The 17,068-nt window shown below is 30.9% G+C and overlaps 1 protein-coding gene across 15 annotated transcripts in view; it reads right to left on the bottom strand.

Moving 5' to 3' along the window:
• Ank2 (Ankyrin 2) overlaps positions 1 to 17,068 on the bottom strand; it is a 92,524-nt gene that overhangs the window by 9,999 nt on the left and 65,457 nt on the right. For 11 of the 15 annotated variants that reach the window (XM_073984144.1, XM_073984152.1, XM_073984142.1 and 8 more), the window contains one exon: positions 15,788 to 15,992. In XM_073984144.1, coding sequence (XP_073840245.1) covers positions 15,788 to 15,992 — 205 coding nt within the window. Of the gene's footprint in view, positions 1 to 5,626; positions 5,654 to 15,787; positions 15,993 to 17,068 lie in introns of all 15 variants that reach the window. The other 4 variants (XM_073984140.1, XM_073984141.1, XM_073984151.1 and 1 more) reach the window with 1 other exon arrangement.

Genomic DNA, 17,068 nt, shown 5'->3' with positions numbered 1-17,068 from the left:
CGCATGGTTTTGGGATTCGTCATTACAACAAAATCTCCAATGTTATCCTATTTTCCGAAATGCCATTTATTGAATAGAATCGTTATTTTTGAACGTAGAAGCATGTATTTTAGCTTTATGTAACAGATTCCATCAAAAACCGAATTTCTATATTCATGTAGGTTACGTCTTCGGGCATTTATGGTGACGAACTGTTTTTTATATTGTTAACAAAAAAATCGCGTGTAGACGGTGTACGTTAAACACACAACCCTAGGAGTGTTGAAATTGAACGTAAATTCAACTCAGCTTTTCTATGTATGTATGTATGTACTAGGGATAGGTAAGTCGACTTTCGATTAATCGATTAATCGACCTTTTTTAGTCAAAAGTCTTAAAATCGTAGTCGACTTTTGTCTGGAGGGAAAACCGCATCATCGATTATCTTGTGATCGGTTTTCGAATTTGCCCAAAGATTGTTGACTTGGCGGTTTTATAGTTTTGGCGGTTTTACAGTTTCAAAATAAAACACAAATAGTCGATTATAATCGATTTTCTGCGGTTATGAAAAAGACGACAACTGGATTAATCGCCAGACCGAAAAATCGCATTTTTTAGTTTACCTATCCCTAGTATGTACTTTTATCGATATTTGGTTAAATATGTTCTTAAAAATCATCTTTAAGGAAGTACATCCTTCCGATGACATCCCCATGTAAAAATAATGTCTTTGGCGGTCATTTTGTAGGTAGTTACTACTGCCAATATTTACTGAATAAAGACATAACGTGGTAATGAGTTTTTTGCTGGCAAGTTTTCTTTAGCGTTGCTTTCTATATTTTTTCAATTGTAATTTTGCACAGATATGAACACTATACAAGTTTTAGTAGCATGTATTTTAAGCAGAATTTTATTTACTACCTTCGGCGTTTATCAGCAGCATTTTGACAATAATACAGAATATGTAAATAAAACCTCTCTTATTATTTTAAGGACATTGTTGGTGAAGTTTTTTTGATTTTTATCAAGATCAAATTTAGGTCAATCGCATATTTAGGTCTCAGACATGACTTCGAAAAATATTCGCACACAAAATTTAAGGACTCCTATTTAAACAATTAATTATTAAACCTTATTGAGAATTTTTGGCTTTGCTTTGTAAATAGGTGAAGATTTAACGATGAAATTGTTTTTTATATATATATACCGCAATTGTTTAAATAATTTATAAAAATATTTATATCTATATCATATTTTTTGCATATAAAATTACATATTGAAGTAAATATAAGCATATCTTTTAGTAGCTGTTTGTTGTTTATTTTTTTTAATATCACATTTAAAAATTTTGACTTTAGGTTTAAAAAAGAACATGCGTTGCGTTGAAAGTGTGTATTTTTTTTGGTATGTGATAATAAATAATTACACGAGTATTTATGTAAATATATGGTAATAAAATATTATTTGTTTTTATTGTTGTTGTTAGTTGTAAGAGTAATTTAGTGAACAATAATAAATATGTATGTGAAGGAGAGAAGGATAATATATATGGTATTATGTATGTTTATGAAACGTAAACAAACCTAACACAATCGAAATTAAAGAAAAAGGCGTCATAAGAAAAATAATGTTAGCATTTATGTTCGAAAACAGACGTACGAATTTCAGAAAGATGTATTGTTTCAGAAAAGTTCTCTTTGGGGCCACAAAGAAACAAAGAACGAACGAAACAAAATATAACCAACCGAAAATTTATAAAAATAATTTAATTGTAAATATTGTAAATTGTACGTAAAATGTTGATTGTTTATTTACTTAAGTCATTTAAAAGCGAAGACTGTTTGACAAATTAAATTGTACTGTTTAATATTGTTGCTGCTGTTGTTATTATTAGTATTATAAAAAATATTTAATAGAATTCTGCATTGTGATAATTAATTTATACTCTTTTCTATGTATCAAGTCTTCTTTTATGTCGTAGTGGAATAGTAAATAGAAAAATTTATAAACTGTTGCTGAGAAATTTTCGTAGCGAAAATTAATACAAAATCAAACAATTAAATGAAAAACTAATGGAACCCAAAACATAACATAAATAAGTAATTAAAATAAAAAAAGTAAATTAAAAAAACGAACTAAAGAAATAATTGCATTTTTCTGATGTTCTGCAGGTGTGTTTATGTTTTAATTTAACAGGGCGAACAAGGTGAAATGTAAGGCCCAAAGAGGAACTCTTTCATATTTGAATTTAGTTACAAAAAAAGTTAACAAGTTGCTTGTGCTGAATTAATTGTAAAATGTTTGTGTTATTTTACAGATTGTTGTGTTCTCAAAAGAAAAATTCAAACAAAGTTTCAAATATTTTAATAATATTCTGTATCAGTTGCTAGGAAACAATGAACCAATAGACATAATTAAATGCCTTGAATTCGATTCGATTCTCCAATTAAGATTTTTTATTTACAATACCCTAAAAAATTAACTGGCTTTTGATAAATTCATTATATATTAGAGTGGCCTGCAGTCGAAAACATGTTGATGCAAAAACAATTCAACTAATGCATACTTATTGAGTTTAAAAAGTAAAAAAATGAATAATGCGTTATTCCAACATTGTCAATTTACAACTTTCATATTTACCTAGCTCTGAGTTGTATTAAGTTGAGTTGGTTTAATATTATTTTGGGTTGATGGTTTCTACGAATCCGAAGTGGCAAGTAGGTACACTGAAGTTGTCACTTTTCTTGTTATTATATTTAATGAATTGAATAAGTGACTATTATTTAGTACATATCGGTCATTTACTCATTTTAGGTTGTGAGAATAAAATAACTGCACAGAGCTAGGCAGATATCTGTGCTAAAATTCAATGCAAAAGCATGGTTTAAAGATTCACAGCAACAATTTGGGAGCCACATGAGCAGAATAACCAACCCATTCCAAAAAAAATGTCCGACTACAAAACCGTGAGTTCAACGCTCACAAGTTTTTTTTTTTTTTTTTGTTAGCAAGAATACGAATAGTTGTTGATGTACATTAATCGTTTAAAGAACCTCTAATGTTCGTAAGCATGACACAGTGTGTAGTGTAATTAGCTAGCAATCAGGAGTTCGTACATTCAATCCTAGGAGCAGACAAAGTTAACATGCGAAACGTCATGGAATTGAATACAAACATTCACCTTACCCATCACTTCTAAAAATAGAACATATGAGTTCACCATCACTTCTGTCGAAAAGAAGTACATGTTTATTATATTTAAAATAATGAATTACTAGGTTGATTTGTAAGTAGTTACGGCTGCGAAAAATTACTGTACCCAGCAAAAATCCCATTACCAAATAACCAGTTTTTAAAGTACTTTTTGGTACTAATAGTCCATATTACATTAGGCAATTTTCCTTGCGGCAATTGTCAGTTTGTCGGTGAGAGAGGGTGTTCGGAGGCAAAGGGTTACCATATGCAACACCGCTCTCTCCATCAAACTGACAATTGCCGCAAGGAAAATTGCCTAATATAAATTGGGACTAACAATTATTTTAACAATGGCCACTAGAAGTCGAAAAAATAAGCTATAAACTTCTTCTTCTTTATTTTCAAAACTGTTGAGGTGAATTTATGTTCAATTTCAATACACTCCACTTCATCTATTTTACTCTCTACTGGATTTGAACACCCGTACGAACATTAAGGGTTTTTTTTAAACGCTAAAGCCGAAAATACAATCAGCGTTTAAGTAAATTTTTACGTCATTTCTGGTAAATGAATGAAGAAAAATTCGAACTTTGTAGCCCTTTGTTTTTTATCAGAATGGTAGGAAAACTTAACTCAAACGTTGATTGCGATTTCGACTTCACGTGTGCACCACCAAATCTTTGTAAATTTGCTAACAAAAAAAAAAACAAACAAACAAAAAAAACAACTCTCGGCTTTGTAGCGGTCACACACGCTATGTACCACCGCACTCATTACTTAGTAATGAGTGATGTAAGTAGTATTGCCTATTAACATTTTTAAGAAATAACCCAATATTTTCAGCCTACTGGTGATGCAGAAAGTAGCTAGTTCACATTACATTGTAATGGGTTATTCGGCTCATTTGGCTCCAAATTTTTTCTGGGTTATCAAAAAACATTGGCAATACTTCATGTTAATGTAGCACATTGAATTCTCAGGATGTCGACATGACATTTTGACACAATATGAAGTTGAATGTACGGAACAAGGCGAATTCAAGAAGGTGATATAAAAGGCCAATTCAGGCTGTAGTCTTAATTTGTTGTCAAATTATTTTACGCGGAATATCCACAAAAGATGGAAGAAAACGGTAAAATATTCTTCGCGAAGCTTGAATAAAGATGTTGTACACAGATATTCTTTATAGAAGCGAAACATTTGTTATTTATTTTCGATTCAGTGGGTGTTATTGTATCACCTTCTTTCTTCCACCATGGTACAGAAAAAATAGATAATCAGGTATGTGATGAAAACCGATTCGACTCGATTTGCAGAATCGAAATTGAATTTATTTGGGTTGCCTTTGATGATAAATATAAATTTTCTTCGCGACACTGCCTTATTTAAATAATAATTTAAAATCTAATCAAAATTTCAATAAAGTATTTGCCAAAATTTGGAATATACGAATTCGAGTTATGCGAAATCGAGTTTCCATCAAATACCCGAATGCTAACTAAAAACACATTTTTGAGTTATGACACTCTTGATTATAGATTACAACGCCTATAACAAACTACTATTTAATTTTTCTTGATTTCTAGAAAAATCTTTGAAACAAAGAAATATTTTTTTTTTTGTTTGAAAACAAAAGCGGCGGCCACTTTAATATACATACACAGATTTGTATGTCAAACGTTCATTGATTGCAAAACCGAGAAGAAGGCTTCTTTTAAAAATGATTTTTCCATTTTTTTTCATTTAAAAGAAAAATTCCAAAACAATGGCCAACAGAATATTCTCATACATAGAAATGAAGTCAATCGAACAAATAAAAAAAGACAAAAACAAAAACAAAATAAGGCCAAACTTAAAATATCAAAGAACATATTTGCTTCAAAGCACAATATATTATGTAGAATAGTAAAGTTATTTATTGTACTGTATTTATTTAAATATGATATAATAATTAGTGTTGCAGTTGTTGTTATCGTTAATATTTTAAGAGTACAATTAATTTATGAAAAGAACTTGTTGTTTTACATTTTGCGAATTTGTAAAATTTGCAACAGTATTTTGTTGAGATTCTTGTTAAAAAATAAATGCAGAATTGCCATATTGTTCAATTGTTTTTTTATTAAAATTAAATACAAATAAAGTATAACGAAACACAATTAAAGAACGAAAAAGGGGGGGTTATTGTTGATTGGATTTTAGAGAAACAAATTATTTTTTATGTATTTTCACGATTCTTTGTTTTCTTTTGTCAGAATTTTTTAATTACCCGATATGTATGAGCACCGAGCTTAAATTGAATTGCCAATTACCAAAATTTCAGTACAACCAAGTTGCCAAGTTTTAGATCTTTTGGCCATTCAATTAAAGTTCAGTTACAATTCGAAATCAAACCATAATTGTTTATTGTAATTGTTGGATGTAGTAGTAGTTTTTGTTGTTCTTGTCTAATTACCTTTTAGAGATCTTTTCCGAAACACACCTTCATTATGATGAAATTTTTAACAGAATGGAACGGTATGCGTGCACAAAATGCATTGAAACGCATCAGTACGAAAAAAAATCGTAAACGGATTTTAATATTCAGTTAAGTTTTTGTTGGTTGTTGTTTTTTTTTTTTGCTGTTTATCTATCAAATAAATACAAACACATTCATACCAAAAAAAGAAGACATAAAAACCGAACCCAACAGAAATACAAGACAACTGAACTTCAACCAAAAGAGAAAAACAAAATACGAAATAAAAATAAAGTTAAATTTGAAATTAATATTCTCATATGTACGAGGAGTATGAATGAATATGAGTGGTATGTAGGTATGTTTTTATACACTGTTATTGCTTTTATTGTAATAGTTGTTCTTGGGGTCATGACCGATACACAAACACACTCACTTTTACAGACGTTACACCCATATAATATACACATACTTCAATGTGTGTATGTGTGTTTTATGGCATATTTGTACTATGTATGTATGTATGCGTGTCCATGATCTTATTTTGCGCAGGATAATGACAAGTGGGATGGATGAACACAGATATTAAAACTAAAACACATGTACACCAATATAAAAAGTAATAATAGTATTTGTATTATTTTTATATTAAAAAAAAAAACGAAAATCGATTTACAATCAATCACATTGATACAACACCATCACCACATCATCAATTGGCATTTTTCCTTCTTTTCCTATATACATACGTAAATATATAAATATATGTATGTATATATGATTTAGTTTGTTTCTCTCCAATTTTATAATTATTTGGTGGGCACTATGAAGTGAAATATTTAACAACAAAAATCCTACAATTAAAGTATTTACATTATTAAATAAATCTTTGAAAAATCACATCCGAATTTTGAATAGGGTCCTACTTACATACATATGTAGATATCAAGGCAAATTGAGCAGTTAATGGTATCGAAACATTTTGAATATGTTATGTCAAATTTTTCTTTATGTTGTTGGGGAAATAACAACAAAAACAATTTTTTTACAAAGGGATTTAACACATATTCGAATAGCTGGTGTGATACCAGCTGATGTAAATTGGTAGATATGTAAATTGTTACATATAAGAGTTACGTGGCAAACGTTGAAGTTCGAGTTTTCGTAGAATTGCCAACAACTTTTATTTTTTAACAATCTGCCTTTTTTATTAGTATATATGTACATATAGTATACATTTTACTAGTTAAATATTAATTTAAAAATGGTGACAATACATTATTTAACATATATTGAGTGTCCACCCCCTACTACTTTGAATTGTCAACTAAATGTTTGCATATAAAAAAGCGGGATTGTAATGAAATTTGAAATTCAAAATGAAATAATACTATAACGTGTAGCAGAGTGCTACGCTTGGAGGACCCAATTAGACGTGTGAATAGTAAAAAATTAAACAAAAAAAAAACAAGTAAGAAAATATCAGTCAGCTTTGCCGACCGAGTTATATTCCCAGCCACACGATCCGAGAAGTGGCCTTAAACTGCATTAAAACGCAAAAGTGTTATAATTTAGCGGAGGAGTTACAGGAATAAATGCACATGAAACTGGATCTTATTTTAGGAGTTCATTTTAATTAGTTTTTGATCCATTAGGTCCATCGAAAAAAAAAATATATATATATATATATCCTTGTTATCAGAACCACAAGGACTACCGTCGATGAAATTTTCAAATCAATTCTCAAACACTTTAGTGAAAAACTTGAACTTTTGTGAGGAAGTTATCCGAGAAGTTATTGTGCGCTCCATCCAGACAGATGGACGACGCACTGTGGGCGAAATCCAAATCTAGCGGGGAAATATTAATAACATATAAACTAGTTAAGATTTGACGATTGAAATTTTGAACATATGTTTGTTATAAACGAAGGTGTAATGTTATTGAATATGGTCTATATAGTATAGCTACATTTTCGGACTGATTTAGCTGTATTTTGACATATGGGATTAAAAAAAACTTCTCCACAACAATTAAGGACATTGATCCACATTTTGGTGTACCCCATATATAGGTACAGTCCGATTTTAGGTATTTTGAAGTTAAATATTTACCTATATTTTGGCATTTGAGGTTCCAGTGGTCAAAGAACTTTTCCGCCCAAAATTGTAGGCATAGGTCCACGTTTTGGTATAGTCCCCATATAAGGATACCGAAACTTAATGCCTTTTTACTTCAAAATAAAACGGCAATAGAATTAAGAATAGCAAATAGGGATAGGTAAGTCGACCTATTGCAGTCAAAAGTCTTAAAATCGTAGTCGACTTTTCTCTGGAGGGAAAATTGCACAATCTTGTGATCAATTTTTGAATTTCCCAAAGGTTGTTGACTTGGCGATTTTACAGTTTCAAAATAAAACACGGAAGTCGACGAATAGTCGATTATAATCGATTTTCTATTATGAAAAAGTCGAAAATCGAGTTTTAAGGCAACTGAATTAATCGCCAGACCGAAAAATCGAATTTTCAGTTTTAGACCAAAATCGAAAAAATCGATTATTGCTTTCCATTACCTATCCCTAGTAGCAAATAGTAGCAGTCGAGTATGTACTTTAAGAACAACAATATCCAGATGCGAATGTCGGTGAATGAAATTTGTTGTAATTTAAATTAAATACTTAAAAGTCGAAAAATTGTAACCTAATTTTAGAGATTATTTTTTTGAAACATATACAACAGTAACCAATCTTGCAATCACTTTCTTTTGAAAGCAGCACCTCCATTCCAATGGAAAAAAAATTAAATTATACACTGTTTACTTTAATTTTTATACCCTCCACCATAGGATGGGGGTATATTAAGTTTGTCACTACGTTTGTAACTACTCGAAATAACCATTGTTGACCCCACAAAGTATATATATTCTTGATCAGCGTGCAATTCTACATCGATATAGCCATGTCCGTCCGTCTGTCCGTCTGTGGAAATCACTCTAGCGTCCGAACGGATTGACGTAGGTTGATGAAATTTTGGGAAAATATGTTATATTTACGTGGGACTTTTGGTATTGAAAGCGGGCCATGTAGGTCCACGCTTTCGTATAGCCCCCATACAAAATAACGCGTGACGCGTCGTCGTTTTAAGGAATTTTCAAGATATTTGGCCCATTTGACCACCGAATTGGTTGTAATTTGGTACTTTGTGTCTCCAGAGGCCAAAACATATTCCTACCAAAGTTGGGTTATATAGGTCCACGTTTTGGTATAGCCCCCATATAAGCCCCCATATAAAGTACGCGTCATTTTAATATATTTTGAATGTATTAGACCCATTTGACCACAGAATTGGTTGTAATTTGGTATTTTGTGTCTTCAGAGGCCAGACAACATTCCTACCAAAGTTGGGTTATATAGGTCCACGTTTTGGTATAGCCCCCATATAAGCCCCCATATAAAGTACGCGTCATTTTAATATATTTTGAATGTATTAGACCCATTTGACCAAAGAATCGGTTGTAACTTTGTATTTTGTGTTTCCAGAGGCTAAGAAACATTTCTACCATAAAATTTTTATATAGGTCCACGTGTTGATATAGCCCCCATAATACAATATCACCCGATTTTCGATATTTTGAACGTTTTAGCCTCATTATCAAACCGAGATGGCTGAAATTTGGTATTTAGTCTTCTTTAGGCGTATAAAACTTTCCTCCAGAAATTTGTAGGTATAGGTCCACGCCATCATATAGCCCCCATAGAACGGTACCTTCCGAATTTCGGTATTTTGAAGGTTGTGGCCACATTAATCCACCGAAATGGCTGAAATTTGTGGTGGAGGGTATAAAAAGTTCGGCCCGACCGAACTTAACGCTTTTCTTACTTGTTCTAACAATTTTTGACGACGAAAACTGATAAAAAATCAATTTAGCAATCACGAATAAAAACTCAAAATGTTAGTACCGCTATAACGGACAACAACAATAAAATACAAAATTGTTTATTATTTTTGGGTCCAGCTATATGTTTAGAATAAGACACCGTTAATTATTTTCATATAACATAAGGCAAGTTTTCAGACATTTGCCCAGCTAGATTTGAATTTCGCTCACAGTGGGACGGGCGGATTTCTGAAACGGATTTCGTCTAAACATACTTGGGGTGTAAAACCGTTATTGTGATGAGGCAAATTTTTTATCGTATCAAAGTCTAACCTAAAGGCGTGTTTACACTAGCCATCAACGTCATATGACCCGAAAGAAAAAAACATTCCATATCTGCCCACACAGACAATATGGAGAGGTAATTTCACTGCATTTTTGCTGGTGAGGACGCAAAAAGTAAATGGCGTAAGGAATATCCCCAATACTGCACACATTAGCGACTGTATAACGATGGAAAATTTCAGGTCATATGAAATTGATGGCTAGTGTAAACACTCTTCAAAATTCAGGGAGGGGACGATCGGGGAAAGTATACCTATTTGAGTAAACGTCTTAGTTAGGCTTTAGGTTCTGGGGACGAACTGGATACCACAGTCGTTCTAACGGCTCCAGTCGTTAATTAACATATCGACCGCAACTTCAGCGGAAAACTTTAACTTTACAAAGACAAGACAATTCTGGTTCCGGTAGGACGGTTAATTGGACGAATCAGATGAGGAAAAAAGAAGTTTATTTTTAACATTGTTTGTAACCGACTTTGAACTATTTAAGCCCTGCAGTATTAGTTTATTTGTTTTTGAACATTTACCCATGTCAATTTAGTTCTGTATCATCATGACGCAATTACCAGATGATCTATTAAGCTCTTTTATTGCTGTCAAAATAAATTATAGTTTTAACAAAATAATAAAGATTTTTCAGTCCAATCAAAAGTATACGTGTACAATTTCTTAATTTAAATGTTGTCAGTAATGTTTCGTTGTTTTATTCTTTTTTGTGCATTCCTTCCTCCTCTGTAACCTTACAAAAAGAACCTTGTGTTGTGCAAAATCGAGCAATTCGGACCTCTGGCTCGTCCTCTTGGAGTGCACCTACCCGCGATTATAATCAAAAAAATCGGAACTCTGCACATTAAAAATAACACATTGTGATATAAACAAGATGACGCAGTATGGCCAGCTAATAGGTTTGTCCTTGTACTTACTAAAGTTTACTGAACAAATTTCCTCACTAATGTTTTATAAAAATTTGAGTAAAAGAAGAATATTTGGTAATAATTATTACGAATTATCGAGTACAAGGACAGGCATATTGTCTCTATTGCTGTCGAAACGTATTGTTTTAATTACAAATAAATTCAAATATTTTTTGTGATTTAAATTTGCTAATATTTTGTTTTTGTATTCTTTTTTTCATCGCAATAACACTTTTTACAGCAAGGTCTTAATTCGCCTTCTGCGTCACTTAGTTAAATTCGCATTCAAATAATAATTTACCCATGTGATTCATTTAGTAAGGTTATCCAGAAGGCAAATTCAGGCATTAGTCTTCATTTGCTGTCAAAAGTGTTTGTGCCAAGAATCCACCAAAGAAAGAAAGAAACGATAAAATATTCTTCGCAAAGTTTACATAAAGGTGTTGTACACATATACATTAGGGATATAACTTTTTGCACTTTTTTGCAAATATCAAAAATACCACCACATAGCCGTGTAGAGCATGAAAAACTATTATGAAATACGGTGTCAATTTTTCTCTTCCGCGAAAAAAGTTTCCGCACCAAATGCATTGAAGTTCTGTAATGCATTTTGTAATTTTATCTGTCATAACAACATATTTGATTTTCATTAAAATTTTTATTTTTTTGTAATCTAATTTAAAATCATTATCAAAGCGTTCTGGACCAATTTGTTCTAAAATCGCGCCATTTCGGACCATATTAGGATTTTTTGACACCATTGCAATTTTTGGTGTTTCTTTATAAACTCGTGAATTTTATGTTTATATTTTTTTAAACTATCGGACAAGAGAATATGGAGTCATTTGCAACTAATTCGCGAAAGTTACAGGCTTTTTTGTTGACTTTGCCTGTGAGAATTGTATTTTTTTTTTATACATATTTATTCAAACAAAGCAAATTTAAAATTATAAGTAGAAAAAGCATCAAAAGGGTTTTAGTAATCAAAGTTGGTGCGGAGACTTTTTGCACCGAATCGATCTTAGAAACGCGTTTTCATTATTAGGACAAAATTCCCCACATGGTAATGGTGTTGTATTTTTGTAGAAAACGCATACGAATCTCACAAGCAAATTCAACAAAAACATCCTGTAACTTCCGCGAATTCGTTGCAAATGACCCCATATTCCCTTGTCCGATAGGTTAAAAAAATATAAACATAAAATTCACGAGTTTATAAAGAAAAACCAAAAATTGCAATCGTGTCAAAAAATCCTAATATGGTCCGAAATGGCGCGATTTGAGAACAAATTGGTCCAGAACGCTTTGATAATGATTTTAAATTAGATTACAAAAAAATAAAAATTTTAATGAAAAGCAAATATGTTGTTATGACAGATAAAATTAAAAAATGCATTACAGAACTTCAATGCATTTGGTGCGGAAACTTTTTTCGCGGTAGAGAAAAATTGACACCGTATTTCATAATAGTTTTTCATGCTCTACACGGCTATGTGGTGGTATTTTTTTGGTTATAGCCCTAATATACATATTTCCGGGAATTATATGTTATTTATTTTTTATTAAAAAATAACTTTTGACAGCAAATGACCGTCTGAATTCGCCTTTTGTATCACCCTCACCGCCTTGGTACAGATGACAATTTTCTTGCAACAATTTTACATATTCGAGATGATTTGATGAGTGCAAAGGTGATACAGTTTGTAAAGGTAATGTGTTATGACCTGTTACTTTTTTAGTCGATCTGGCAATCCTCCTGGTCGAATAGATAATTTTTATTGTAATTGGTGACTGTTCATTATCGTGAATTTAAAACTAATAAAAAATTTACTCACTGAGTCCTATTCTAATATCCCCTCTTAGTGGGGATATTCATTAACCAATATTGTTGATACTTATTAAAAGTCGATCCTCAATATGAATAAAATTCATAAAATGTCATGATTTTCAAATATTTTCCGAAAACACTGGGTATTTGGGAACCTCCATTTCATTTCGAATGCATTTATTTGACATTTGCATTACATCAATTTAATGATTATTATTGTTGTTATTTTTTGTTGGGTTATTTTTTATTTATACATCCAATTATGGCTTCAAGAAATCGAACAAGTAATTTTTGCAAAAAAAAGGACGACATTTTTCAACTATCTGTAGTTTTGTTATAATACAAAAATAGGTGTTTCCTCGTACTTACTACCCCCTGTTTTTATAAATAATTTTTGTTCGTTCGTCTATATTCGTAATAATTTAGGCATCCATAGCTCTGCCCCCAGATGACATGAAGACCTAATTTTTCGAAGATGCGTTCGATATTTAGTAAAGAATTATTCATTTAAAAATCACCGCTCTACATTTGCGCTATGGCGAGTAAATCGATATACAAAATTTGACAATTCGTGTGAGAATTTTTTTGTTACAAAAACAAGGGGGTATATGTTGCTGAAACGCTTTTTTCAGCAAAGTTTCCATTATATAACTGTCAAAATTCGAAACATTTGTAATAATTATTACAAATTATCGAGTACACGGATAGGCTTATTGTATTGTTACGAAAACTTGACAAACTGGATGTATGTGGGAAAACCTATGAAAATTATTATGTTTTTCCATTTTTTGCCAATTAAAAATTTCGATTCCAAAAATCCAATAGAAAATTTAAACGTAAGCATGCATACGTTGATATTGAGCTACGAACATTTCTTTTGAATCGTAAAAACATTTGACTTTTGCAAACATTTAGTTGACAGTATCCAAATATAACAAAAACCCTGTGTAAAATAAAATCATAAAACGCATTAAATAATGTAATTATTTTTCTGTTTACAATGAATTTGTTTTAATATAATTTAAAAACAACGAGCCCTCCTTAAAAACTGGCAATTTTTCACTTCAAAAATACTTTAAATTCTTGGGTCATATGGTACAGAAAAAATATCAACCTAGATATTCCCCAGAAAACTCTGTCATTATTAAAATTGCAATATATTTTTAAACCATCAAATTATCTTCCCGATCTGTTAGTGGGAAGATAATTTCCAAAGTTATTACAAAAATGAATGAAAACAAGTTCGTGAAATTAGAGATTGGTGATTAGAGATTGGGTACAGTCATGAAATATGAAAGTATGTATTGTATATAAGGATATGATTAATTTCAAGATAATTATAATGTGTATGAATTATATGTATATTCGCTTTTACATTGACACTATTCTAGAGTGGAATAATAAAAAATATTGACATACATATTAAACTGCAAAACAAATGACAGATAATGTAGATACAATGGGGAATGGAAGTAGAACTTCTTTAACAACCAACAAATAGAAAATTGGGAAAGAGGAAAAGAAAGAAGAAAGTACTCGGTGGTGTTACATATTAGTATGATTGAATGTATGGTTTGTATGTAGTAAGTACGTACGTAAAAGCATATCACACAAAGTAATGGAAAATACTTCAATCGATTACATATTGCTACCGAATATATATGTATGTATATATGTATATAAATGTGTATGGTTCTTATATAAACGATCTCAGTAAATATTTATATATGTAAAATTATAATTGTCGTATTCATATCTGTATATGTTTGTAGGAAGGGATTATGTTTTAGTAAAACATGTCTTGAATCTCATCAAAAATAAAGGTCTAACAAAATGTAAATAGATGAGTTCTTAAGTTTGAAGACCAATATCGGCAATGTTTGTCACATCGCCGCAATTTCCTTGTCACCAGAGAGGCTATCTCCAGTTCATTACAGCAAAATATGATTTTTTTATACACCCCTAATTGTGACAAGCATACCAGGGAGAGACATACATATCTAGCCCTTATTGGTCTTCCTCCGAACTAGTTGACTGTGTGTTTACAAGTTGCTAGCTAGATTAAACATTGTCCATTATGGATATGAAAAAGTGTAAACAGTATAAGGAACTATTGTATTTGTTGTTTGTATTTCAAAATTATCTATTTGACTAAACCACTATTTGTAATAATGTTCTTGACTATATTTTGACAAATCGAAATAAAATACGAACGGAGAAAACAAAAGAAGTAAGACAAAAAACATAATATAACAGAATAAATTAAAAAACGGAAATAAAAATATAAAAAAAAATAAAAAGTAAATTACATTAATGCCTCAATTTAGTATAATTACGTAATTCGCAATTATATACTTCTGCATTCTTCTGACTGTGTGTCAAATACATTTCTATGTATGTATGGGTAATATTTTAATACGTTACAGATTTAATATTCTCTTGGTAAACGGGCAACATGAATATATGCATTTCTTGGACGGGACCAATTGATAATGAAGACTTAGTTTGCCATATACATAATTGTATAGCAGCTCTTTAAAGTTTCCACATTTATTGTTTGAAAACAAGGTGACTTTAGGAATCCCTGCCGATTATTGTACTGAGCCATGATTAAGACCACATTTTATGTGTCATTTTTGATTGACGAAAAAAACATAAGAATGAATGAAATTCGCGAAAAGACGACGACATGTCAATATTCACTGTATGTACATTAGGGTGTAACGTGGTACAGATTTTGATATTGTACTCAATCAAAATAGAGTTAGAAATGTCGATTACTTTTGGAAGGATAGCTTTTTTGTTTGTAGCATATAAGTCAAGACTATAAGTATGGATTTTTGTAGAACATTTGGGCTCTCTAACTCATATCTTTCCTTGTCCATTTTGACGTTGTTCGACACTTGAATTGGCTATCGATAGTCACGGTAGTAAGCAAGCAAAAAAAAATTTCAATTCCCTTTACAGAATCTGCTGAAGTAAAACTCTAACAACGACAATTATTTCCATTCTTCATTCTCAGTTGGTCCCGTATCGAAAATATATTATGGTCCACAATTTATTGTACAGTGTCAATAGAATTTTAAAGGAAGAAACAAAACAAAAACATAAAAAATTCTCGGGAACACAAAAAACGCAAATTGACAAACAAGAAGAAAAATGTTCTAGGAAATAGGCAACTAATAGTACTTACCGGTAATGGAGCACAATAGTCGAAGTGTTGGTGTGTTGCCTGAATATTGATTTATCATGCCCTGGCTGTGAGCTTTAGGTGCAGGCATACTTAATGTTATTGCCTTGTGGAATTTGCGACGACGTGGTTCGACAGTAACTATAGGTGATACTGCAACACCACGTCCTAAAAGTTTTGCAGTTAAATCTGGATCAACTGGTTGTGCCTATTACATGAAATGAAATAAAGAAAGAATTCACATCATTTGCAGCTGAATACATAAAAAATGATTTTTCTTCTTTTTCTTTAATAAAAATTGGCCTTTCTTGATTAATTTATAAGCATATACAGTAATAGTTTGTTTTTGTACCAGAGATTATATTCAATTTATATTTAATAAGAAATAAAAAAAATACAATCAAACCTAACGCTTGAGTGAGTGTTCCATATGTCAATAAATTCGTAATTTGGTTTTAATGCAGCCAAATATATATAAAAATACTACAATGACATATGTAACACTTAGAATGTAAACCCAATGCATGCAACATACGTCTCAAGCACATGACGCCGCATATGTTGCTTGAATTGACCTTTGACACTTTGAAAGAATTTAGACACTAAAACTTACAAGCAATAGTTGAGTAAAATAATTTACACAATTTTTGTTTTTTAATACATTACAAAAACTTAAGCAACTAGGCAATTAATATTCACATAACAGGGTTATATATAGATATGTATTTTTTTTTTTAATTTGTTATATATTTTATGTGACACATTGATAGGAATTAAATGGTGATGAACATTTTAACTGAAATATATACTTTAATAGTTTCATTTCCCACAATTTTATTCTTGTTGTAATAAGAAAACAAAATGTTCAACCCCATTATATTTCCCAATAAATTTAGTTATCAAACAAAAAAAGTTCAACTACGTCAATATGAAATAATCAAAATTAAAAACCAATAAATAAAACCAAAGAAAAATGCATAAAAGTGGTGAATTCAAATAGAAAGAGGAAATCATAAGAAACACAATTCTAAAGAATCAAAAATATATGAAAAAACTCATAAGTAATTATAAACATATATGTATGTATGATATGCTACATAAACGGGGCCGTTGAAAAATCATTTTCTTCTGTATTAAGCTTTCCAAATGAAGGCACTTCCATTTCACCAGACCCTAATTATATCCACAAAATGTATTGTGAACAAATATTCCCTTGTTCTAAATTCCAAGACAAATCCCAAAATTGGAAATTGATTTCATTTGAATAAATATGCATTTTTCTTT

This window comes from Musca autumnalis, unplaced genomic scaffold (genome assembly GCF_047663935.1).
Source record: "Musca autumnalis isolate F117 unplaced genomic scaffold, ASM4766393v1 scaffold_4, whole genome shotgun sequence".
NCBI lineage: Eukaryota > Metazoa > Arthropoda > Insecta > Diptera > Muscidae > Musca > Musca autumnalis.
The sequence above is the reverse complement of the archived record's forward strand: the minus strand, read 5'-3'. Positions and strand labels throughout refer to the sequence as shown.